The 24,290-nt window shown below is 41.3% G+C and overlaps 2 protein-coding genes across 2 annotated transcripts in view; one reads left to right on the forward strand and one right to left on the reverse strand.

Annotated features, from left to right (window-relative positions):
• The first annotated feature begins 202 nt into the window (after positions 1 to 202).
• On the forward strand, positions 203 to 10,388 carry ERMN (ermin). Its single transcript, XM_075609351.1, has 3 exons — positions 203 to 704; positions 864 to 971; positions 8,580 to 10,388. Exons 1-3 carry the CDS (start codon positions 458 to 460, stop codon positions 9,020 to 9,022), a joined length of 798 nt encoding a protein of 265 aa, XP_075465466.1. The 5' UTR covers positions 203 to 457; the 3' UTR covers positions 9,023 to 10,388.
• A 4,611-nt stretch (positions 10,389 to 14,999) lies between these two features.
• Positions 15,000 to 24,290, reverse strand: part of GALNT5 (polypeptide N-acetylgalactosaminyltransferase 5) — a 40,335-nt gene continuing 31,044 nt past the window's right edge. The window contains exons 8-10 of the mRNA XM_075609350.1: positions 21,802 to 21,882; positions 21,190 to 21,351; positions 15,000 to 20,570 (exon numbers count right to left, since the gene is read on the reverse strand). Coding sequence (XP_075465465.1) covers positions 20,430 to 20,570; positions 21,190 to 21,351; positions 21,802 to 21,882 — 384 coding nt within the window. The 3' untranslated portion in view covers positions 15,000 to 20,429. The remainder of the gene's footprint in view (positions 20,571 to 21,189; positions 21,352 to 21,801; positions 21,883 to 24,290) is intronic.

Here is a 24,290-nt window from a genome sequence, read left to right on the forward strand (position 1 = left end):
AGCTGTTCAGGGAGCTAATACAGTATGACTAAAGGTGGTCACTTGCTTGAGATTAAAGATTAAGAACAATTGTTGCTGCTGTTTAAACTGAACGCACAAAGAGCCATTATTGTACAAATGCAAAATCTCTCTTACCATTGGCCTGACATGTTGCATAGCAATCATTGGCTTGATTGCTCTAGTTGTTCATTTATAAGAAAGGAAAAATGTGCATATTATTATCCATAGACAACTCCAGTAAACATGAAGAACAGATCTCCGGGAAGGGAATATTGCTACAGATTTGACACATCTTCATAATGTCATTGTGCACTCACTGTTTTAGTTGTGAATCTTCACAAGAAGCCTGTTAGAGGACAGAAAAAGTACCTGCATATTCGGAGTTATATTTGTTGAGAAATATTGATGTCCTAGGTTTCTGGTGTAGGATATTACAACAGTCTATACCAGAGCAACCATGGCAGAAGAAACAAGAACTTCAGAATATAACGGAACGGCACCATTAGAAAAGGCTCAAGTACAGATATCTGATATTATTGATCAAATGGCCACATCAGCTGGGACAGTTCAATGTGAGACGCCTGGATGGGATTCTGGCTTCATACTTACAAAAGGAAACAAAGAAGAAAGCAAGATCCATCTCGAGGATAAAGCAACATGTATAACTCAAGTACTAGGTGCAGATGAGGAGAAGAGAACGGAAGGTATTTTGGCTTTATCATTGAATAATTACATTGTTGAGTCATTTTGCTTGGCAAGCATTTATCTTTGCCAACTAGACATATATTATTGAATCAAGATGAACAACATCTGCTGCATGAAAAGCCTGATATTAATGTTGTCTTGTTATTTTTGTTTTCCAGTCAAACATGGGGAAAGTAGTATAATGCTTGAAAAAGAACCTGAAGCTATAATATGCCAAGGAACAGAAACAGATGAAGATGCTTTGGGAGGGTGTAACAAGAAATTAGGTAGGATGATTACATTTGAATTAATTTCAATGTATTTTACAAACCATTTTCCAGGACCCCTTGTTTTGACTTTTTACAGGGGTAATTTGCTTTTACAAATACTGTACCACTCAACCCTTACTTCACAAATGGTATGGTAAATGCAAGAAATCATACATTTTTATATATCATGAGTTCTTCAAAGATGTTGCATGCAAGATATATTGACAGATACATTTTGAAGAGGGAGTGGCTCAGTAAGTAAAGACACTGACTGGCACTGAGTTTGAAGCAGGGTTCAATTCCCGGTGTCGGCTCCTTGTGACCTTAGGCAAGTCACTTTATATCTCTGTGCCTCAGGCACCAAAAACGTAGATTATAAGCTCCATGGGGCAGGGACCTATGCGTGCAAAATGTCTCTGTAAAGTGCTACGAACAACTAGCAGCGCTATACAAGAACATGCTATTATTATATTCTGAAGAAGAGATTTGTGAGGTTTGAAAGATTGTTCACAAGTACATGTTTTAAGAACTCTGTGGTTTGGTTAATTAAAATACATCACCTACATTTCTCCAGTATCCATTCATCTACTAAAATTCTACTTCAAAGAATGCCCTTATCACAATTATTGTTTCTTCCACTCCGCATTACACTATGTGGACAAAGTAAGGCATTACGTAGAGTAGTATGCTGCAAAGAAATACAGTTCTAACTAAACACAATCTAAATGTATTTAGATAAAACACACAGCACTAATGTTAAAATGCAAATATAAGTATAGCATTGATTTGAAATAAAATTATTTATTTGTAAAGTGCCAACTTATTCCGCAGCGCGGTACAATAGGGGAACAGCGTTATGTATATTACATAAACAGAATGACATACCAAGTAAAGACAAAGAAGCGCAAACAGACAAAAATAATGAGGGCCCCGCTCTTACAATATAGAGGGAAGGAGGGCAATGTTGAAACAAAAGGTAAAGTGGCTGCTCATTGTGGGATAGAGTATGTCTCAGGATAGAGTATGTCCAGCCGCACTGCTTATCCCATTTAGGTTTGGGGGTTTGGATTGTGACGGTAGGGGTAAATGTGACTGCTTTTACTAAAGGTCAAGTCTGCCATTACCCCTACCTGTCAGTTATGCATTTGTATTATGTTATATGTGTATATGTATTCTGTAGCCTGGTTGCAGAACTCCAGGGACCAGGGGTTCATTTTGTTTTCAGTTGGGAATGTTGTAAAGTGGGCTGTGATCTTCCCAAGTAAGGCTCTGCATGTAACTGTGTTTGTGTTGCCCTTCCCCGCACCAATCAGGGGCTGGGTCATATTGCAAACAAATAGCTAGATGATATCAGATCAGCTCTTTGTTAGCTGTGAGCTCAGAGTGTTTTAGTTGGAGAAGCTGGGAATGGAGGCAGCTGGAAACAAGCTGTGAGGCAAATAGGACAAGCTGCAGTGGACACTGCAGGAGGACAACAGGCTAAATCTCTTTAGGGAGATCCCTGCTCCTAGTTTTATAGGATACCCCAGTTTCCCAGTTGAAAGTGTGTGTGTTGATTTACTATAAATAGTTGTGGATATTTTTTTCCAATAAATTAATTTTATAAACTCTGTGGTTCGGTCTGGCGAATTGATCCCTTGTGTGTTAGTCCTGGTCTCCCGTGATATGGATGTTAGGGCGTTAGTGTGGTTTGGTCCAGCTGCACAGCCGGTCCCAATAGGGTTGGATGGGAGGGGGGCGGGGGTGTAGATGTTAGGGGGTATGCCATATAGGCTTCCCTGAATAGGTGTTTTCAGGAAGTTTTCAAATGTCTGAATGGGGGAGCGTCACTGTCTGATGGTGCATGGTAGGGAATTCCAGAGAGAGGGTACAGCACGGGAGAAGTATTGTAGAACTTGAGATGATGTCACAATATGTTGCTTAAATTTTACAAGTGTTATATAGGGGATAATTATATATATATATATATAATATATATATATATATATATATATATATATATATGTGTGTATATATATTGTTTAAAGCTGTTTTTGCCTCTTCAGCATTTATAGAATACGGCCCATAGTAATGGAGCTGAGAAGGGCAAGAGGAAGACTTAGAATTTGAGGACAAAGGAAGCTCAGAAATAGGTGAGAGAAATTCTTGCCACATGTTGAATAAACTACAGGAAGCAGAGAAGTAGGATATATTACAGTATATATATATATATATATATATATATATATATATATATATATATATATATATATATTGTGGATTAAGAAACAACAGGACTTTCCAGCAGGGAAGGAACTGAGATTAACACCAAAATAGTGAGATTGAAGACATAATGTATGAATAAATATATGGAGCCTGTCCTTATGGAGCAGCTCTAGAGTTAATAAATGTAGCTAGTTGTAAGAAAATTAAAAGTACTCGGCAATGTCACACATCTACTATTTTGATGTTTGTTTTCCCATTCAAAGACAAACTACAATACTGTAGGTCATTTCCCAATGAAGTATGTGATCATGATAAAACATTGAAATAAAGAAAGAATACATTTGTTAAATGAAACTACATTGTTTGACTTACAAAGCCTCCATTAATGGATGGTAACATGTTATGTCCCATATCAAGAACAAAATGAAGGTTCTTATTTTAAAAAGAATAATATACTAGTAAACGTTCCTGTTTAGACGTAAAAATACTCATTGTTATAAGAAAAAAGAAAGGAAAATATGATGGTTATAAATTGTTTTCATTTAAAACTTCTTTGTAAACAATATTTGGTACATCAGGTTTCTCAGATTGAACCATCATACATTTGAATCCTGGAACTCGAGAGAACGCAATCACTCATATCTATTTCACCTCAGCTAATGTCCCTCACATGTAATTGACCGGGGAGAAGGAGCGGCTCAGTGAGTAAAGACAATGACTGGCACTGAGCTTGAAGCAGGGGAACCTGGTTCAAGTACTGGTGTCGGCCCATTGTGACCTTGGACAAGTCACTTGATCTTCCTGTGCCTCATTCACCAAAAACATAGATTATAAAATCCACAGGGCAGGGACTATGCCGTCAAAATATCTCTGTAAAGCGCTACATAAAACTAGCAGCGCTATACAAGAAGAAGCAGTTATTATGTAGCAAACCTTACAATTCTTAGTACCATGCCACCCAGTGGCAGCACTGGCTCCAGAGGATTAATGATACAGGGGGTCTGATCTGAAACCAGGAACCCCCTGAAGCGTGACCACGGAAGACCCTGTCTTGATTTTTGTTGCTTCTCCCAAGGCACCTGAGACAGTAAATCTTGCTACATCAGTACCTCAGCAATTGAGCTGTATCTTACCTCAGTAATCCCCTTTATATCTATTTTAACTCATTAATTGCCCTATATATCTATTTTACCTCAGTAATGACCCCCCCCCCCATTTCTATTTTACCTCAGAAACTGCCCCTCATATATATTCTACATGAGTAGTTGCCCCTTATATCTATTTTACCTTGTTCCAGCATCCACTGTCCTCCGTTGTCTCGTGATCTCATAATCCCTCATTAATCCCACCCAACACCCCTCACATCTAGTTTTCTTCAGTAATTGCCCATTCATTAATATATTACCTCAGTAAGTCCCTCTTATATCTATTTACCTCAGTACTTGCCTTTCATATCCATTTTACCTCAGCAATTCCCCCTCATTACTATTTCACTTCAGCAATTGCCCCTCATTACTATTTCATCTAAGTAATTGCAGTGCTCTTCAGGTCTCTGGCAGGGAAAGGGTTGATCATTTCCCTTAGCTCCTCATTGATTGGTTGGTACGATAGCCAATCAGCGTTAACAATTTATTGAGTGTGATACAGCCATGACTAGAAAGGGGGATAAAGGGGAAATGATTAGCAGACATTCGACCACTGTGAATATGGCAAGATATGATAGATAGAGACCTATTTTATTAGTCCCAAGTGCTATACTAGAGACGGGCGAATCCATCCAAATCAGTTTCCCTAATTTTCTCGCATTTTCCCCCCAAATCCATTTTGCAGTGTAAAATGCGCAGACGGTTTTAATCTGCACGGATTCATCAAAAACTGCCATTGGAAACAATCCGTTGACGGATTTGTAGAATCAAATCCGCGAATTCAGCAACTCGTTGGTGGATTCTACAAATCCATCGGTGCAATAATAATAAAAAAATCGGAAACATGCAATTCACATATTTTGAGATTGATCCTCTGAAATCTGCGGACCAATGAAACCGGCCAATCTGCTGTGGATCCAAATCCGCCACCCAAAATGTGCTCATCTCTTTATATACCCCCTCAAGTACACCTTCAAACAACCGCGGCAACATTCCTGTGCACAAAAGGAAGCACACCTGAGATACCTGGGATATATATATGTCATTTAAATATACTTTACATTTCCTATTAGGTGTGCTCCTTTCTGTACATAGGTATTTTGCAACATATTGTTTGAAGGGATATATATATGTGTATATATATATATATATCACGTGAATCACCTCTCATTCCGCATGTAGCCCATGTTTCCCCCCCTCCCCCCCCAGACACAGATCGTGCCTCTAAGGTGTATTAAGGGCTGGCTACATGTAATTGGGTGGTGCATACCTGCTTGGAACAGGAGGGCCTGAGTCTCCTGCGTTGGTGTGGGGGATAACAGGGACAGGCTCTGGGGTATATGCCTTCATCTTCTCTAGCAACAGGGGTGGTACAGCGCCTCCATCTTCTGGCGAGACCTATAGGGATAGGTTAAGATCCTCCCAGAAGAAACCCTGGTCCCAGGGCGAGTGATCTTAAACTCCACACAGTCTTTTGTATAAAATAGCAGTACTCTTTATTGTCCTTGCACAATGACACAGCAACACTTCATGCACAGCGGCACATAGCAGTTCATATACAGCAGTGCACTCCAAACGTATAATTGCAGGCCTTTCCTCCTCTCCTCTCCTCCAGGTTGTACCCTAGCAGGATGGGCTGGTTAGGGGCTTCAATACCCCAACCCCCACCTCCAGGATATACTCTCTGGGTGAGGGTTGATCTCCCCCTCACCCCCTCAGCAGGGTGAGGGGCATTGGTCCACGCACTAGAGTGCTATCAGCTCTAATCTGTATGGCCGAGTGTTTTTTCTCCTGGTTCCATCACTCTCCACTCTCATCAGACTATCACATCTTTCTCTCCACTGCAACAGATTGTCACAGGCTCTCCTCCTCCCAGGCAGAACTCTCAGACTCAACTTCCACTCCCTCCAGACTGATACTCCAACAGAACTGACTCTCCAACCGCTCTCACAGAACTGACACCAACTGACATGACACACACAGGAGCAGCCCACTTAATAGATACAGCCCTGCCCCTTATGATGTCAGCAGGACATCCCCTCTGTCTCAGGCCTGCTACAGAGTCAGGGGCCTACCTCTATCACTCCAGGCAGGGCTTGGTGGGGGGGGGAAACCCATGATTGCTACTGGCACCTGCCTTACCAGGGCTTACTCCAGTAGGAGAAGGATTGGTAGCCCTCTAATTGTTACAGGGACTACACTCTCCCTCTGATGGAATCCAATGGTCCCCACTTGGACCTAGCTTTAGCAGCACCATCCTGCGGAGAACAAACCTGGGAAACAAACACAGTGCAAGACAGGTTATCTTTTGAGCCAACCACCAGGTGGCCTAACAGTAACATTAGCGGGGTACTCCCAACGGGGAGAACCAACTAGTAATAGTGCTTTGGGTCAGGCTTCCTGACCTTTCTCCCATTATGGTCAGTTACAGTTATATAATAGGGCTGTACCGACCCAGACTCTGGCCGGTAGATTACACTGTGCATGTATATGCACCGTCCTATACTCCAGACCCGGACCACCTCACTGATTCGGTCCTCGTTGTGGTAACCCGCCTTACCAAACTTTGTTCTTAAGTATTCTTGTATGGCCTCCCTGAGCCAACTGTCTCGGTTCTCTTCAATTTCTCTCATTATGGGTTCAGGCATATAAGGATACTCGTACCCGTAGGACTGTCTATACCGGAACACTATGGCTCTATCTGCCCGGCTCAACTTGGTCAGTTTCTTAGGGCCCGCCCTGCTTAGCAGTACCCACTAATTGTTACAGGGGCTACACGCAAATCACACATTTGCCTATATCTAGCCTTGACGGATTCAAAATTATAATATACTGTAGGAAGATTAGCACTTTGCGTTCATTTGAAGCACCAATAAATTATTAGCAGGCATTGTCAGACAAAGCACTACGCCTTTATTATGTTAGCTTCAAGTACAGGAGATTAGTGATCGGTAACATTTATGTTTTATTTTGGGTAACAGGTGGAAAATGTGGGTGCATGGTTAAACTAAGGCAAAGCTTTAAATATTATTTCTATCTTTGCACAAAGCTCCGTTAAATCAGGACTCGTAACGTGACGTTACCTAAAATAAGAACGGATGTTATGTTCCCTAAATTAACTTGGTATCCTTAAAGTGAATTATATGCAAAAACAACGGCAGTACTACACCTCATACGCATAGGATTAATGTCACATATTGTAGCATATTGTTGTGTTTGTCTTCCAATAATTTGACATTACGTACGTTTAAGGGTTAACTTCGTTCGCTCAAGTTGAGAAACAGAAAAGGAGAGGAGAAAGAAATAACACCTGTCCAGACCTTGTAAAAATCCTATTTCAGGGTCTGGATGTGAGTAATGTTAAGTCTTTGCATTAACCTTAACACAGGGGTTCTCAACTTCAATCCTCAAGGACCCCCCCCCCCCCCCATCCTCCTCCAACAAGTCAGGTCTTGTGGATATCCCAGCTTCAGTATAGGAAGCTTAATCAGAGGCTCAGTCGACTGGCCCCCCTCCCATCTCTCTTGCTCACTCTTCTACTGTCTTACTCTTCCCCCCGCTCTCTCACTCTTCCTCTTCCTCTCTCTCTCTCTCTCTCTCTCTCTCTCTCTCTCTCTCTCTCTCTCTCTCTCTCTCTCTCTCTCTCTCTCTCTCTCTCTCTCTCTCTCTCTCTTTCTCTCTCTATCTCTCTCTCTCCTATTCATCTCTCCCCCATCCTCACTCTCCCACAGTTCACACGCAATACCGCTCCTCCCCCACAACACACTCACACACAATACCCCCCTGCCCCATAATAAACACACACATACAATACCACCCCCCCCCCCACAATACACACACTATACCCCTCCTGCCCGACAACAAACACACACTACCTCCTTCCCCCACAATACCACACACACATAATACCTCCCTACCCAACAATACACAATATCCTTCCCCACAATACACATGCACACAATACCCCCCTCCCCTGCAATTCCGCCCCCCATCATTCCCCTTAGCTCCTCACAATACACACACTTTTTTATTCCCTTTGGGAGAGCCTGAGGTGCCGCTCGTTCGCAGAAGTTGGGCCCTACTTACGCATCTCACACCAATGGGGGGGGGGGGGGGGGAAAGGGGGTTGGGTGGTGTTTTAAAGAAAGAGCTGTTTGCAGAGCGGGCGCAGGCTGCACAGCCTGATGTAAAGTGAATACTCATGCTGAGTAATGGTTGAATAGCACTTGACTTACCCATGGAATAATATTTAATGATAAAATATTTCTCTCCGCAGATTCAGAATCAGACAGTATTCCTGCATGTGCAGTGCATGAGCAGAACGACTTAACATGTGGACAGCAACACAAAGAACAAGCTGTAAGCCTAACGGAAACAGTGGATCTATTGCGTTACACGCATGGTAAAAACCTGAGTGGACAAGCCGAAGACGAGATTGCGATGCTTGAAACACAGGAAATAATCAGGCCCCTTGAAAGTGACAAAGAAAATGAAGAGGATTCACTTTTTGATGAGCAAGAAAATGGTCCAGAAGAGTCCCTTTCCGTCAGTCCGAGTGTTAGTCATTCTGAATCAATTGAAGAACAGCAAGTCATCGGAAGTAGACCTGATATCTCCAGACATAGCTACTCAAGATATGATACTGTATCATACCGCAAGATCAGGAAAGGAAACACAAAGCAAAGAATTGATGAATTTGAGTCTATGATGAATCTGTAATCATTGTATTCTATAGATCTCACATTCCCTCCCCCCCCCATTTTTTAATTGTACACAATCTGTTGACTAGCTGTTTCTCATTTGATTAACATAATGCAGGTTTTCGTCCCTCTATTTCAGGGGTGGCCAACTCCAGTCTTCAAGGGCCACCAAGAGGTCAGGTTTTAAGGATATCTCTGCTTCAGCACAGGTGGCCTAATCAGTGGCTCGGCCTTTGACTAAGCAACCTGTGCTGAAGCAGGGGTATCCTTAAAAGCTGACCTGTTGGTGGGGACTGGAGTGGGTCACCCCGCTCTACTTCCAGTAACCAGTTAGTGATAGTTTACCAGTGAATGGTGTGATACAATGCCCAGGTTTGTTTCATAAAATGATAAAGCAAGAAAACCTTGGACTAAAGCAAGTATAACGGGATCTCAGATCTGGAAATACAATAATATCAACATGAGAAATAAGGATCCCTTTATCTTCAACCTCATAGAAGGAGCTCCAGAAAGCTTTCTTTAAACGTATTTAGCTATTGCACTAATTACCTTTTATGCCTGGTATCTTGTAAAAATGTAAGCCAATTGTATGCCATTTTAATGTATACCAAAAATACCTAAACTGAGTTTGGATATTTCTGTATAAGTTAAGAGTTGGTATGTGAAAAAATTCTGTGGTCACATACATGTGTATATATGCGCACACGTTATATTTGTTAATACCCACATTTATGGTAGAATCAGAACGGCCCTATATTACCAATTATTGTCCACTGGTATCTTTTGGTTATATTCCTACAGTAGCAGTGATGCTGAAATACAGTTACGTAGATTTGTCATAATGGACCAACATGAAAGATCTTCATAGAAATTACAGTGCACCGCAGTTTGAAAACCTCACAGGTCTCTTCATCATACTGTAAGTAAACAGGTCTCGGTAACTATGTACACTATAATTTCATCTACAGTACAAATAATTCTCATGTTGGTCCATTAAAAGACATCACAAACAACATACTTCTTCTCTAGGTCCAATATTGCCATACCAACAATAAACCATAGTTACTCCAAATTAAGCTCATGTAAATGGTTGAAAATCATTTGCCTGCCTTTGAAACACATAATAAAACAGGTAGTCTAAAATTAACCCATTCAATACTGGTGATGTGTGCAATTTCTTAAGAGGCAATAGTTTATCAGAAAGCACTGCTCCTTCCATGTCATTGTGGTTCATTCTGTGGTTTGAATGATCGCTACTGTTAAGAAGACGAAATCAGTTTAAATATTAACGTGTTATAACTAAATCAACTTTCAGTCCTAAAATATAGAAAAAATGTAACAATTCTACAATAAAAATTAACAAACAAAAATGTTTTCCTATCTTTTCATGAATAACAGAAACACACTTTCTCTCGAGCACATCACATTTAAGAAACAAAATTGGCGAGATATCCACAATTCAAGCCTTTTTATTCCAGGACAAAGCCCGTCAAAGGGTGAAACTACAGTATATATACAAAAATGTAATTTCTAACAAAATACAAATTGCAGACGAGAGATAACAATTGATCCCTATATTTGAGAAAGAAGAACCTTCATTTTTTTTTTTACAATCCATGGCACCAATAACACCATGCTCTCCGGTTTCAGGAATACAAACCGCTGCCTTTGTGTTTTTGGTTCCAAACAGAAAACAAATTCTTTAAAGGCTGCATTGAATGTAAAACCCAAGACAATGCCGTCTTCTGCACGAAGAACAGAGTTGTCATTGTCTGATTAAGCTCTTTGTTTTCAGTGTTTTGGTTGTAATGTGGTAGAACAAGAGAACATGTAATGTACTGAATAAGACAAAAAGGCAGGTTATACTAGTGTAATACATTGCCACCTACATATTTATATTTTCACCTTCTTATAAAGCAAATATAAAACTTGAAAACACAGCTCATATGTAAAAACCATTCGCTTTGTTACCAGCATTACTTTTAGAGGGGTCTGCAATAAATAGCTCTTCAGTTTGCTGTAGTTACCACAAACATGAAGGCTGTGGTACATGCAGTGCAGTTTTGAGGTCATTTAGGATAGGTTAGTGCAGGGGTGCGCAAACCGGGAGGCGCGTGGTGGTTACAGAGGTCCCGCGCTCTTCCACAAAGCATTTCAATTAAAAGCTGAGGGACGGCGCGAGGCCTCTGTAACTCACTTACCTTGGCTTCCAGCAACGCACCATGGCAACGCGGCATCAAATGATGCTGTGGGGTCACGTGACATGTTACCATGGCAACATGATGTCACATGACCCACGGCATCAGACGTCAGAGCCAAGGTAAGGGGGTGGGGGGCGCGAGGAGGAGGTGACAGTGTGCAGGGGGGCGCAGGGGGGAAATTTTGCACACCCCTGGGTTAGTGGATGACCCAAAAGCCAACATGAATAGCACAATACAGTACTGACATCAAGTAACAGAGCAACGGTGACCCATTTTTCTTAAAACTCTGATATCTATGCTGCACTATGCAGACTAAGATTACGGGGGGCCCACAACTGACCTTATTGAGCGTTACCATTTTAGGGATGCCTTGTGAAAAAGATACAAAGTAACTGGCACTACCAAGGATCTTAATAACTACAGATGCCTGCGGAATATGTGCACAAGCCAAACAAGAGTAGCAAAAGCCCAATCCAGCAACTGAAAATGGGAAGCACTGTTAGGAGGAAGTGGAGCTATAGAGGAACTCAGAGGTTGAGCTTAATGATTGCAGTTAGGGTTGCTCCTTCATAGTAAGAAAGTAGCACACCCCACAAAGTATTTATTGAATGTGTTTGCAATGTCAGTGGGATTTGTCAGAGTAGTATCATCCTTTTTTATGTTAGATGGTTGTTGATGGCTAGAAGGCTGGAATATATTGTTGATCACCTTCCAGAACCAACTCTAACACCATTCTAGCCTCGGTCATTAGTTTTAAATATCTGGGCATATGGCTTAACTCCCATTTATCATTTGGGTTGAATATTTATACTCTGACATTCAAACCTATGCCAAACTGGGTGTACTTTATTGGACCAAATCCTCCTTAAGTCCGGTGGTCAGAAAGCGCATCGCACATCAGATGCTAATGCCAATTATAGACTATGGGGGCATAGTATATGGTACAGTAGGGGTGCACAAACTTTTGCTCCAGCGCTTCTCTTGTCCCCTAGTGCTCGTGCCCCCCCTCCCCTTCGCTCAGTGCGGCATAAAATAACGCGCAGGGTCATGTGACGTCACGCCAGCCGCAGCGTCATTTGACGCCGCATTGCTATGGCGCCGTTTGCGTGACGTCACACCACATGACCCCGCGGCGTAATTTCACGCCGCGTTGCCATGGAGACGCTTCCAGGTGCCGACAGAAGCAAGGTAAGTTGAAGTTCCAGAGGCCTCACGCGATCCCCCGGCATTTAATTTTAATGCCCTGGAGAAGAGCATGGGGCCTAAGCTACCGTCCGCGCCCCACCAGAAAAATCTCACACACCCCAGTTTGCGCACCCCTGTGGTACAGCACCCCAAACTCACCTTGGCAAACTAGGCACCCTCTACAACTCAATATGCCACTTTGTTCTACAATGTAACTACAACACACACACTAAGAAATGTATATGTATATCTTTATTTATATAGCGCCCACAGCTGTACGTAGTGCTTAACAAGAGAGACAATACAGTAGAGGCAATTATAGTACAATAATTGCAACAAATAAGATTAGACAATTGGAACGGAAATCCCTGCCCTGGAGAGTTTACAATCTAAGGCTGCGTCCATAGAAGGACAAGCAGCGTTGAGGCGTGCGGATGCTCCGCGCTGAGCCCCTGCATCCTCAATGAGGATGCCTTGAGAGGGTCTCACGCGAGCGTCCGCAGGCGTGCGGAGGCTTTGGAGTTTTCAGCCGAGCGCCAAGCTGTTTTTCAGCGCGCTGTCGGCTGAAAACATCCAATCAGCCTTAAGCAGCGTCAACGTCACGGCGCCGTGACGTCGGCGCCGTGACATTGACGTCAGTGCGTCGCCACCTCCCCCCGGCTCCCTTTGCGCACGCTGGCTCGCCTGCAAGTCCGTGGAATCGCGCTGACTTAAGCAGGCGAGCCTCAGCGTTAGCGCGCATCCGCTCTCCTCACCCCTCTATGGCCCGGGCCTAAGTGGTATGTTGGGAGAGCAACAGAGAAAGCAGGCGAGGGAATAAGTGCAGTAGATGGCAGTCATTGCTAGGAGTGACTGTAAGTTTGGGACTTTAGCAATGTAACAAATACAAAGGATCAACAGTCCACAAATAGGATAGAATGAGAGGCTAAACGGTGCAGCATGGAACCTATTTCCTCCACACAATCAGTATACACTAAAAATATGTTCCCAGCACTCATAAATGACTAGGAGATAATGGAATAAGCCAAATTAATTTAATGAGAGACTAAAACAATAAAAGTTGTCAAAAAAACGCGGGGTGTATGTAATAATGAAAACAATGATAATCAAAACGTGAAATAAATGGCAAAGGGAGGAGAGGGAGATCCACAGGGAAAGGGTGGGGGAAGGAAAGACCAATGAGAGGGAAAACGCCGGGGGGGATAGGGGGGTGATACAGGGGAAGGGGGGCTAGGACAGTAGCCATGAGTCCAGGCTATTGGAATGCTTCATTTAAGAGGTGAGTTTTAAAGTTTGTGTTAAAGGGTGGGAAAGAGGGTGCTTGGCGTATACGGAGTATGAGTCATGTAAGGGGCAGTGAGGGAAAAAGGTTTAAGGCGAGAGAGATAGCAGTAGAGGTGAAAGGGGGGGAAAGGAGACAGTTGTGGGTAGAACGCAGGAGACAGGCAGGGGCATAATGAGAGATTAAAGCTGATATGTAGGGAGGAGTAGATGAGTGGAGAGCCTTAAAGGTAAGGAGGATAACCTGATGGCAAGCCAGGAGAGGGATTTAAGGAGATAAGCAGAGACAAAGTGAAATTAGATAGATTGCAAAAAAAAGTTGTGAGGCAGGGAGACCTGTTAGCAGTATGTTTCAATAATCCAGATGGGAGAGGATAAGGGCATGCATTAGTGTTTTAGCAGTAGCGGGACAGAGGAACTAGATTGGCTATCCCCTGAGTCCAGGCGCAAAGTAAATTGTTCCTTTCTGGGCAAGCTACCCACATATTTGAACAAGCTCCTCACCCCTACTACATGCAGCACTTATCACCTGAGATCTGACCCCAAAAGTTTGTTCATGGTCCCAAGGTTCAACAAAGAGTCCAGTCGCTCCTCATTCTGTTACCGTGCACTTCATGACCAACAACCTACCAGAGACTCTAAAAGCCGTCTCCAGTCTAACTTCTTTCTATACTTCAGCTGTCTCACATTTTAATCGTGTCTGTAATGGTTAAATATATGCCTGTAACACCTATTGTCTCTAACTGTCCATGAAATGTCTGTAAATATAACATGTAACAATGTATTATCATTATAAGTCTGGGCTCAGGACATACTGAGATGTAGCTCTCAATGTATTACTTCCTGGTAAAACATTTTATAAATAAATGTCACTAGGTACTTTCCTCTAAACATGACACAATCACTTTGTTACTTATGTAAATGGCACAAACATATAAGTAAATCCTCTTAATCTGACGCAGTGCATACTGTACTGAGACCATCCTTCTAACTATGTCTTTCTGACAGTGTTAACAAATAATTGTAGGTGTTTAAGTGCCTGCTAAGTGCCGACCTGAAACTGCAGCTCACCATGAAACAACAACGTACAGGAAACAGAGAAAGGCCACATCAACTCCGAAATAAAAAGAAATGGCAGAGCGAGCTATTTCAGAAGTCAGATTCCAGAATCTGCACATTGTAGAATGATCATAAAGTGAGCAAAAAGCAATGCATACTCAACAATGAAAGAGTACATACGATTTTTCGGAGCATATGCTTACCCGCATTAATCCGTAATATTTAAAAATGCTTTTCTGCTGGTTGACCTGCAGTAAACACCCATTCAGAGAACTTTTAAAAACATTTTATTTTTTTTACAAATAATAGAATGATGATGTAAATTAATCGGTTGCTTAATCGGGCACCAACATTTCTTAATTTTGTGGAATAGTAAAACTCATTTCACAGTTAATTCAATACTTTATTACCCCCTGTAAATATGAACACATTACAAACTGATCTCGTAGAACAGTATATTGCAATATTACTTCACCATTCCAAAAGACAAATACATCTTTAGACTCCGTACAACTGAATGATCGGAAAAACCCTGTCTACTCATCAGGGCCTTTTTTTATTTTGCATATAATCTTAACTGATTTCACCACAATTTCTAGTGTCGTTGACGGGAAGTGCCAACAAACTGCTTAATCAACTTGCTAAATCTGGCTTTAACAATGGGTAGAATACCTGCACAGCACAAGCGGCTCAATCAGTGGCTCAGTCTTTGACAGAGCCACTGATTGAACCACGTGCTGAAGCAGGGATATTCTTAAAACCTCATCTAGCAGGTGAACTTTTGCAGATTCCATTTCAAGTGCTTTAAGAAATGGTTTTTGTGGGGGGTCACATTAGTAAACATTCATATTTTTTGCGTCACTGGTGTGGTTGCTGTGTATTGAAATGACAACTTGTAAAGTCCCAGAAGAATGAAAACATGGTTTTTGGGACAACATCTGAAGTAATCACGGAAGTGCCTTGGCTGAGTCTTTTTGGATGACCCTTTAAATGTGTTAAAACATTAAAAATAAAAATATTTAAGTGCAAAAAAGGAAGAAATAAAAATTATAATATTTGCATGGCTGACTGTATAGTTAAAATGAAATGTGTGCAGGTTTATGGAAATTGAATGATTTCCAACACATTTTGTAGAGGTGTATATCTCACTCACTCATCTGGTCATATTTTCATCAAAAATATGCTAAATATAATCATTTTGGAGTATGTCTAATGTTACAATATCAGGCTACTTGTGTTGATTCTACTGACCTCTGCCCTGGTAGCTAACAAGTGACTTGGGGAACAATGCTATAAACTAGTAGGAGTAATCATAGGAGCGATTAATTATTACATATGGTAATTGAAGTATCAGTGTCATTATTGCAAACATACTCCCCCCATCTGATGTCATTTAAACCTCAAAGTCCTTGATCCATCACGCTGTAATGTTGGGTATTGCACCTCGATTCGGTGGTTACTACCACTGACTTGAAAGGCAGAACCACCGGATCGGTGTGCGATACTTTGCATCGCGGCTTGATGGATCCCGAACCCAGGCGTTTTTCAAATCTCCCAAAGAAGCTTATGTCAACTTTTATTTTAATACCCCCTGTTATTTTTTATATTACTTTGTAAAATGCTGTTATTAAAAAAAATATTCAAACAATATTCATAAAATCATTTTCTATTACATTTAACCAAATGTCCTTCATGTGCCCATAACATTTCATGGGTTCTGTAAGAACTGATTTCTCGTTGTCATCACACCTTGAAAAATACTACATAGATTTAAAAAAAACTAGTTCAAAACATAACCCTTGTTTTACACGAGGCAAAGTTGCCCCCAAAACCCGGATATTCTTTAGGCCTTTGAGTACCCCACGACATAGCTGCTACTATTTTTTTTTTTACATCTTAGGGGAAATCCGCAGGACACGATCTGCAATGATGGCGGACCGAAGGGACATGACTCTTCCCCTTCTGTTCCATCATCAGTGAGAGCAGTCACTGCACTCAAAGGGTTGAAACGTAACTTTCACAGTACAAGCTGCAGACATGGACCTCTGAACAGTGCGGTAAACTGCTGTGTAAGGGATTTGAGCGCTTGTCCTATATCCCCCAAAGCTGCCGATCCTGCCACTTCAATGGGGAATTTTGTACGAGAACTCTCTCCGTTCTTTGGGATGTGTGAAACTGTCCTGTTGTCGGTGAATGTTTCATTATTTGCAATGCCTCCAAACGTCAGAGAGAAGGCTATTTATTTGTGGATTTCCAGGGCCACAAATGCACCTTTTATAATTTTCTATTGGCCAATCTTCTTTTACAAACCTTAGAAATCCTGCATTTTTACAAATATTTGGGAGGAAGCTGCTCTTTTATAGGCCCAAATACACTAAGCTCCATTAAATCAGGTCAAATAATGTTATGTTACCTGAAATAGTAACAGTTTTTATTTTTCTTGATTTTAAAGCATATCCACACAGCTAATTATATGCAAAAAACAATGGCCGCTGTTTATCTCATTAGCATAGGCATTACGTTAGCACTACATTGCATTACCTACAAATAAGACAGCGTTAAGCATGTCTTACTTAAAGGTGGCGTTACTCCCATCCAGACCCTGAAATATGGGTGTTACAAGAGTGAGAAACAAAGAGTATGTTTGTAAAGTACAATGTGACTTAGGCTGAGTCCCCGCTGGCGCTGAGCGCCGGGTGTCCTCCGATTTACGCAAGCGCGTGGGGGGGGGGGGGAGAGGGGGAAGGCGGGCCGGCATTGCGGGGCAGCTGAGCGCGTGGGGAAGTATAGTTATTTGTTTTGGTAAGCGCCGAACGCGGGTAAACGTGTGCCTGCGCACGAGCGCCGCACGCACCGCGTGAGCGGGAACTTACATATTTATATATATGTAAGTTAACGCGGCAAGCGCTGCCCACTCAGCGCTGGCGGGGACGCAGCCTTTCACACCTCCCCAAACACTCCTTCACAGACACATATACAGATATCTGTGCACAAAATGGAACACACCTGACATATCTGGGAAGTATACTAAGATGATTTATATTAGCATATTTCCCCGGCATACGAGGTGTGTCCATTTTTGTTCACAGGTATGTCTCCTTGTGTTTTATAAAGACGTGTTTGGGGAGGTAGCTCTTTCTTAAGCCCCAACGTTTCAGGGTCAGGATGAGAGTAATGACACCTCCAGCTAAGACCTAAATAACGTTACGTTAATAACCTGAATGGCTGTAAGTGGATATGCAATGTTAAGGGGAGTGCTTCTTTTGCATATCATTAGCACGAACAGGCGGAAAAATTTAACCAGACGCTATTTTAAGTAGTAAAACTGAGTTATCATTAAGTTATTCCCTATAGTGGATAAACGTTACTATTAACCTAACGTTAATTTAGGTTAGGGTTATGCTAAATAGCCCATACAGAGCTTACGGTATCTGAGTCTAAGATATTTGTGTTGGATTTGGTGAAGTTTGAAATCTATATAGTTTGATATATAGCTGCAAATATCCAGAATTGGTCTCAAATGCTTCATGCATCTCCACACATAATACCTAATACCTACACAGCTGTCATTTGCTATTCACGTTTGTCTTTTTATATGAATCACTTCCTTTAAATAGATTTGCAAACCAGTCCCCACTTCCCCTATCATTCTTAGCTGCTGTTACTATGTGTCCTACAGGCTATATAAAACCTTTTATTTCTGTTGTTGTTATAATAATCTCTCTATTGAAATATTGGTTTAAATCAGTTTACATGGAATGTCTATCTGTGACTTTGGTGTCTACAGAGAATGAGCCAGTGTGGCTACAACTGATCGTAGTAGGTTTTAGAAATGTATCTGTACTAAAACTTCTATCTATTTGATATAATTTAGAACGAGGATACTCTATTATAAAAATAGAAGGCGCAACTGTGTTAACCACATATTCAATGACAGAAATGTCAAGAACCTGGCAACTAATGGCCTTTGGAAATTGACAGGTTACTTTGAATATAAAAGGAGGCTTGTGAGCAGCCCAAAACTAGTAAAGAATCCAGCAAAAATATTTTCTAGCCTGCAGTTTTTTTTTTTTTTTTTAACCCCCATTTAATTATTGAGAAAATTACAAAAAAAAATAGCTCTTTTACAACATTATTATGTTAGATTAGAATATATTTCCCTGAATCTCTGCTACGGGTGCCAGGTGTCCAATTATTGAACCAGACACTCTGTCCGGTCACTCTGTCCAGTAAAATTAGAGGTAATGCTGGACATGTACTGTATGTGTCTGGTATTACCTTTCTGGACATAGTGACCTGAACGGCTTGGGGGCCCGCAGGATTTCCCTGAGCAGGGAGAGAGCAGGGCTGCTGTTGCTAGAGGGCTGAGCAGCTTCCTCCATCCTCATTGGCTGGTGCTGGGTAATGCAGCCAACCAGAAGGAGGTGTCATGAGCCCTGGGGTTGGGGCCAAGGAGAGGCGGAAACAGCAGAGAGAGGTGAGATTGGTGTGCGTGTGTGTGTCTCGAGCGCGTCACACCTTTCACTATTGTGTCCAGTATTTTTGGAGAAGCCACCTGGCAACCCTAATCTCTGTTACAAATTGGATTTTCTTTTCATAGAAATTCAACACACCTGCATGGGGGAAAAAAACAACAATATCCTAGTGCAGGTGTGGTCAACTCCAGTCCTCAAGGTACTACTAACAGGTCAGGTTTTATGGATATCCCTGCTTCAGCACAGGTGGCTGAATCAGTGGCTCAGTCAACGACTGAGCCACCTGTGCTGAAGCAGGGATATCCTTAAAACATGACCTGGAGTTGGCCACTCCTGACCTGGTGTAACCTGTTAAACAAATCACTTCAATTAGTTATATTTGTACTGCACCTTTACTTTCAAAATCTCTGCTCACCCCTTTGATCTGGTTAACGGGTTGGAATTTGCTATTGCACACTATTAATGTGCTTGTCTTCTAATCCACCCTCTAGTACTAGACAGATGCATTAAACTAAAATAATTTCTAGGGTACAATTCACTGCAGTGAGTACAGGAGGGAGAGTACCAGGAAAGATCAAACACAGGTGAAATCTCGGGGATAGAGGACCTGTATTCACACCTACAGCATGTGCATGATTTAAAAATATCTGTGCAGGAGTGAAAGTCCTGTACTCCCGATGGTCCCTAATCCCTCTGCTCCGAGATGCAATTAGGCTTCCATTACTCATGAGTCTACCAACCCCTGTCAAACATACACTAAAGCCAACCCTGTATATGTACACCTATTAAAATAAACATTAACAAGGAAACAATTTGTAACAAAGACACGAAACACGGAGCTCAAAAGATCAAGGCTATTCAATCAACTTTCAATCATGAAAAGTTGTTTCTCCATTTTTTTTTTCTCATCAATTCTAAACTTTGAAAAACGAACCTTCAGCCAAAACCTCCCAGTGACCTATTTATCAGGTAAAATCAGAATTGCTGGGACAATTCTGTACCTGATGCTTCTTCAACAAAGTCAGAGGTGACACGGCAGTACCAGAAGGGAGTGCGTCAAACACGGACCAAGGGCACATTGTGACCTTCGTATCATTAGGAAAAGATCGGCCTGTCCATCAGTTAGGCCATAAAAATATATGTTCTCAGTACAGCATTGAGGGAGATGTTTGTGTCTTTCCTTTCACAGCAGGAAGAATATTCATTTTCTTTGTAACTGCGTCTTTCATTCAGCAAAGTACTTCTCAAATTGCCACTTTTGATATTTACTTGAGGGGTCGCAGACATTCGTTCTTATAGTTCTTCTTGGCAGGTCCACATCTAGGCATGTCGGCTGCAGAAGTATCTCCAGAATAATATGATTTTTCTAAAGATAACAGATCACAGAGAGTATATTTCAATCATAAGCAATACCTGTAATTTATTTAGTGACAGGTTTTTTGTGGGCTTATTCTTCAGTAAAATACTGGGGGGGGGGGGGGAGGAGGGGAATATGTGGGGTCCCAGCACTGAATGAAACACAATAGATGATAGAAGTTAAGAAATCCAGTTTTTGTATCTTCTGTTACAGAATATTAAATGTATACTTTTGAACATGATGTATCCTATCAGAGATGTGCCACACCTACATATCGGGTTAGTCACAGGATGTGTGGAAACAAAAATCTATCTAAAGTCAAAGCCAACCTATAATACGATGGCACTATGTGAGATAGCCTACTTGTATCTCAGGGACGATGTAAGCCTATAGCATAAAAATATTATGTGCATCCAAGTACAAAAGTATTGTCCCTGTCATGTGACCTAGGAGTCGTATGTTTATCTCAGATAGATAAGGTGTTTAAGACAAAGTGAACACCTCCTGGGTCTTTGCCAGAGTATATAAATCACAGACTAAACAAGGGTCCAGCTATGAACTTGCTACAAAAAAAGGAGTACTCTGGTGTCTCCTCCAGCTCTCAAAGTGTTACATAGGATTCACTTACCAGTGATGGCTGAGAAGAGATCACTTCTCTGTGCAACCACCTGAGGTTATTGTTCGTGTTGTTGCAGGGATGCAGACTCAGTTGCTCTTTCTGATCAGAAGGTGCTATGCAGAGGTGTCTCTGTTTAATTAATCTTAGCCATGTATAGTCAAAGTGTTGGTTCTAAGGATGGGATTACATTAAAATGTCAATTTAGTGACTAGGAAATTAAAAATGTAAATAACGACATAAATCACAGCAAATATGTGCTGTATAATGTAGACAGGGGTATAGTTAACTCTAGGGCCACTAACAGGTAAGGTTTTCAGGATATCCCTGCTTCAGCCACTGAGCCACTGATTGAGCCACCTGCACTGAAGCAGGGATATGCTAAAATCTAACCTGTTGGTAGCCCTTGAGGACTGGAGTTGGCTACCCCTATTGTAGAGGCTACAGTATATGAAAAAGTGCTTGGCTGCCACTAGACTTGACATTTTCTATACTGCATGTCTACAGAATAAACCAAATCGACCATTCACTGTCAAGTTTTGCTCATATCTAACTCCACTGCTCAGAAATAAATGAAGACCTATATTTTACACGGATTAATATCATTAAAAAAAAAAAACTTACCTGCTTACTTGCATCACATGTTTCAAGGACTATAGTTGTGTTTTCTAAAGAAAGGCATTTTCCTAATTCCGCATTAGCCAGCTAAAACAGAAGAACAAGAGAAAGACATGGTTTAACAGGCGTACAAGCAAAAGTCACGTAGAGTTGTATTTTTTAACAGCAACCACATTGCTTTACTTCAGGGCTCTTGAGTTAATGACTAGTAATGTTACGCAATTATCCCATTCTATTAATTGAAGCAATAACATGTGTGATTACTTTTCAGTCTGAGATGTTTCCCGTGATGGTTTATTATTGTGGAACACTGTATTTTGCTGCGCTCTGGTGGTTTTTATTCGGAAATGCAGTATGAAAAACGGCAATAGCTTCATGTATGTTATACATCTAAACAAATAGGAGGGGGTGAGATTTGGACAACAGCTCATTTTGTATTGGGACAGAATACCTCCAAATAGTACTAATGACAACATCAAATTAATGTCGTTTCGTTACAATACCATCATACTGTTACAGTGGCTGCAATTAATTATTATTTCTTTATTGTATTGTATGTCTTTATTTATATAGCGCCATACAGTAAATATACATAGCGCTTCACGGTAGTAATACATGTTATAATCATATAAATAACAGGTCATGGGAATAAGTGCTCCAGACATAAGAGTAACATTAAGGAAGAGGAGTCCCTGCTCCGAGGAGCTTACAATCTAATTGGTAGGTAGGAGAACGTATAGAGACAGTAGGAGGGAATTCTAGTAAGTGCGTCTGCAGGGGGCCAAGCTTTATGTATCATGTGTCCAGGATTATCCACAGTGCTATTCATATGCTTCTTTATGCAAATGTGTCTTAAGGTGGGTCTTAAAGGTGGATAGAGAGGGTGCTAGTCGGGTATTGAGGGGAAGGGCATTCCAGAGGTGTGGGGCAGTCAGTGAAAAAGGTTTAAGTTGGGAGAGGGCTTTAGATACAAAGGGGGTAGAAAGAAGACATCCTTGAGAAGACCGCAAGAGTCTGGATGGTGCATAGCGAGAAATTAGGGCTGAGATGTAAGGAGGGGCAGAGGAGTGTAAAGCTTTAAAAGTGAGGAGGAGAATTGAGTGTGAGATGCGGGATTTGATAGGAAGCCAGGAGAGGGATTTCAGGAGGGGAGACGCGGAGACAGATTTAGGAAAGAGTAGAGTGATTCTGGCAGCAGTGTTTAGTATAGATTGTAGGGGAGACAGGTGAGAGGCAGGGAGGCCGGACAGCAGGAGGTTGCAGTAATCGAGACAGGAGAGAATGAGGGCCTGAGTCAGAGTTTTAGCAGACGAGTAACAGAGGAAAGGGCGTATCTTAATCCATAATAAGAGACATTTCGTAAATGTAAAAAAAAAAAGAGCTTATCATAAGAGATTGACAGGTTTTTAAGCGGAAATCCTGTTCAGAGACACTACCTCAAAATACACCTACCTGTATGACCACAATGGTCCTACACTTTGAAAATTCCTGTTAAAAGGATAATTTTTTCCATTTTTAATTCATACCCTAAAATTCATTGATCTGTCTAATAGTGAATGATTTTGAGCAACTGTGTTCCAGAACTGCCATCCATAGGGGGCATTAGGCATAAGGAAACTAAGCCATTGCTTAGGATCTCAATAAGATCCCGTATTATACAAAATAATTACTATAAGGGGATTGGCACAGACCCCTCAATAGCCACTCATTTAGGATCTTAGGGGTAGATCCTCACAAGTTCACCAATTTTCTAACGTTCCATTATCTCAATTTAACGTATCCATATCCATAACGCATGCCCCAAAGGTGCTTAGCGCAACGGTGTCCTGGCATTTTCCTTAAAAATAACGGATCCTTACATTTTAACGGACGTCTGGCATACTTATATGCAAAAATAATGAGCAGTTTACCTAGCAACGGAGATCCTCAGATCTCCGTTAATGTTAGCGCATGGGAATAACGCTAGGATATTTAGCACCTTTCTAAAACTGCCATTACTCATATCCAGTCCCTGATTATCATTGAGTTATTTCTTGGAATAGCGTAAAAGCAATGTAATGTATATAGAACTTAACCCTTTCATTACAAAACGTTACATGTCATACAAAGATATATATTATGGATCATATAAATGTCTGAAACAAATCATAACCTATATTATGTTTTTTAGTAATTAAAAGTGATATGTTTGGGTGAACTAATATGGTATATAATGTAATAATTACTATATAAAGTATCGGTGTACAATAATGTATATCCATACATGCCTCAATAATTTAGCGCACTTCTGACGATCTACCCCTTAGATCTTTACAGTTATAATGTATCACACAATTAAGTTCCTGTTTGTCTGGGATAAAGGGGACACTTTAAAAATGACGGGTAAATAAGCTAAAGCTTAAAAATGCTTTACAACCGAGTATTCAGTTTGTGTGTAGAGAGAAAATGGAAACATGGGAGAGGTGACAGATAAGTGAAGTGCCCCATATACTATA

Source organism: Ascaphus truei, chromosome 7 (assembly GCF_040206685.1).
Source record: "Ascaphus truei isolate aAscTru1 chromosome 7, aAscTru1.hap1, whole genome shotgun sequence".
Lineage (NCBI taxonomy): Eukaryota > Metazoa > Chordata > Amphibia > Anura > Ascaphidae > Ascaphus > Ascaphus truei.

Bases quoted from the DNA above. Each gene is read 5' to 3' on its own strand.
- ERMN (XM_075609351.1), top strand. From the start codon at position 458: ATGGCAGAAGAAACAAGAACTTCAGAATATAACGGAACGGCACCATTA. The intron at 705-863 runs GTATTTTGGCTT...TTTGTTTTCCAG, and splicing joins TGAGGAGAAGAGAACGGAAG to TCAAACATGGGGAAAGTAGT. The intron at 972-8,579 runs GTAGGATGATTA...TTCTCTCCGCAG, and splicing joins AGGGTGTAACAAGAAATTAG to ATTCAGAATCAGACAGTATT.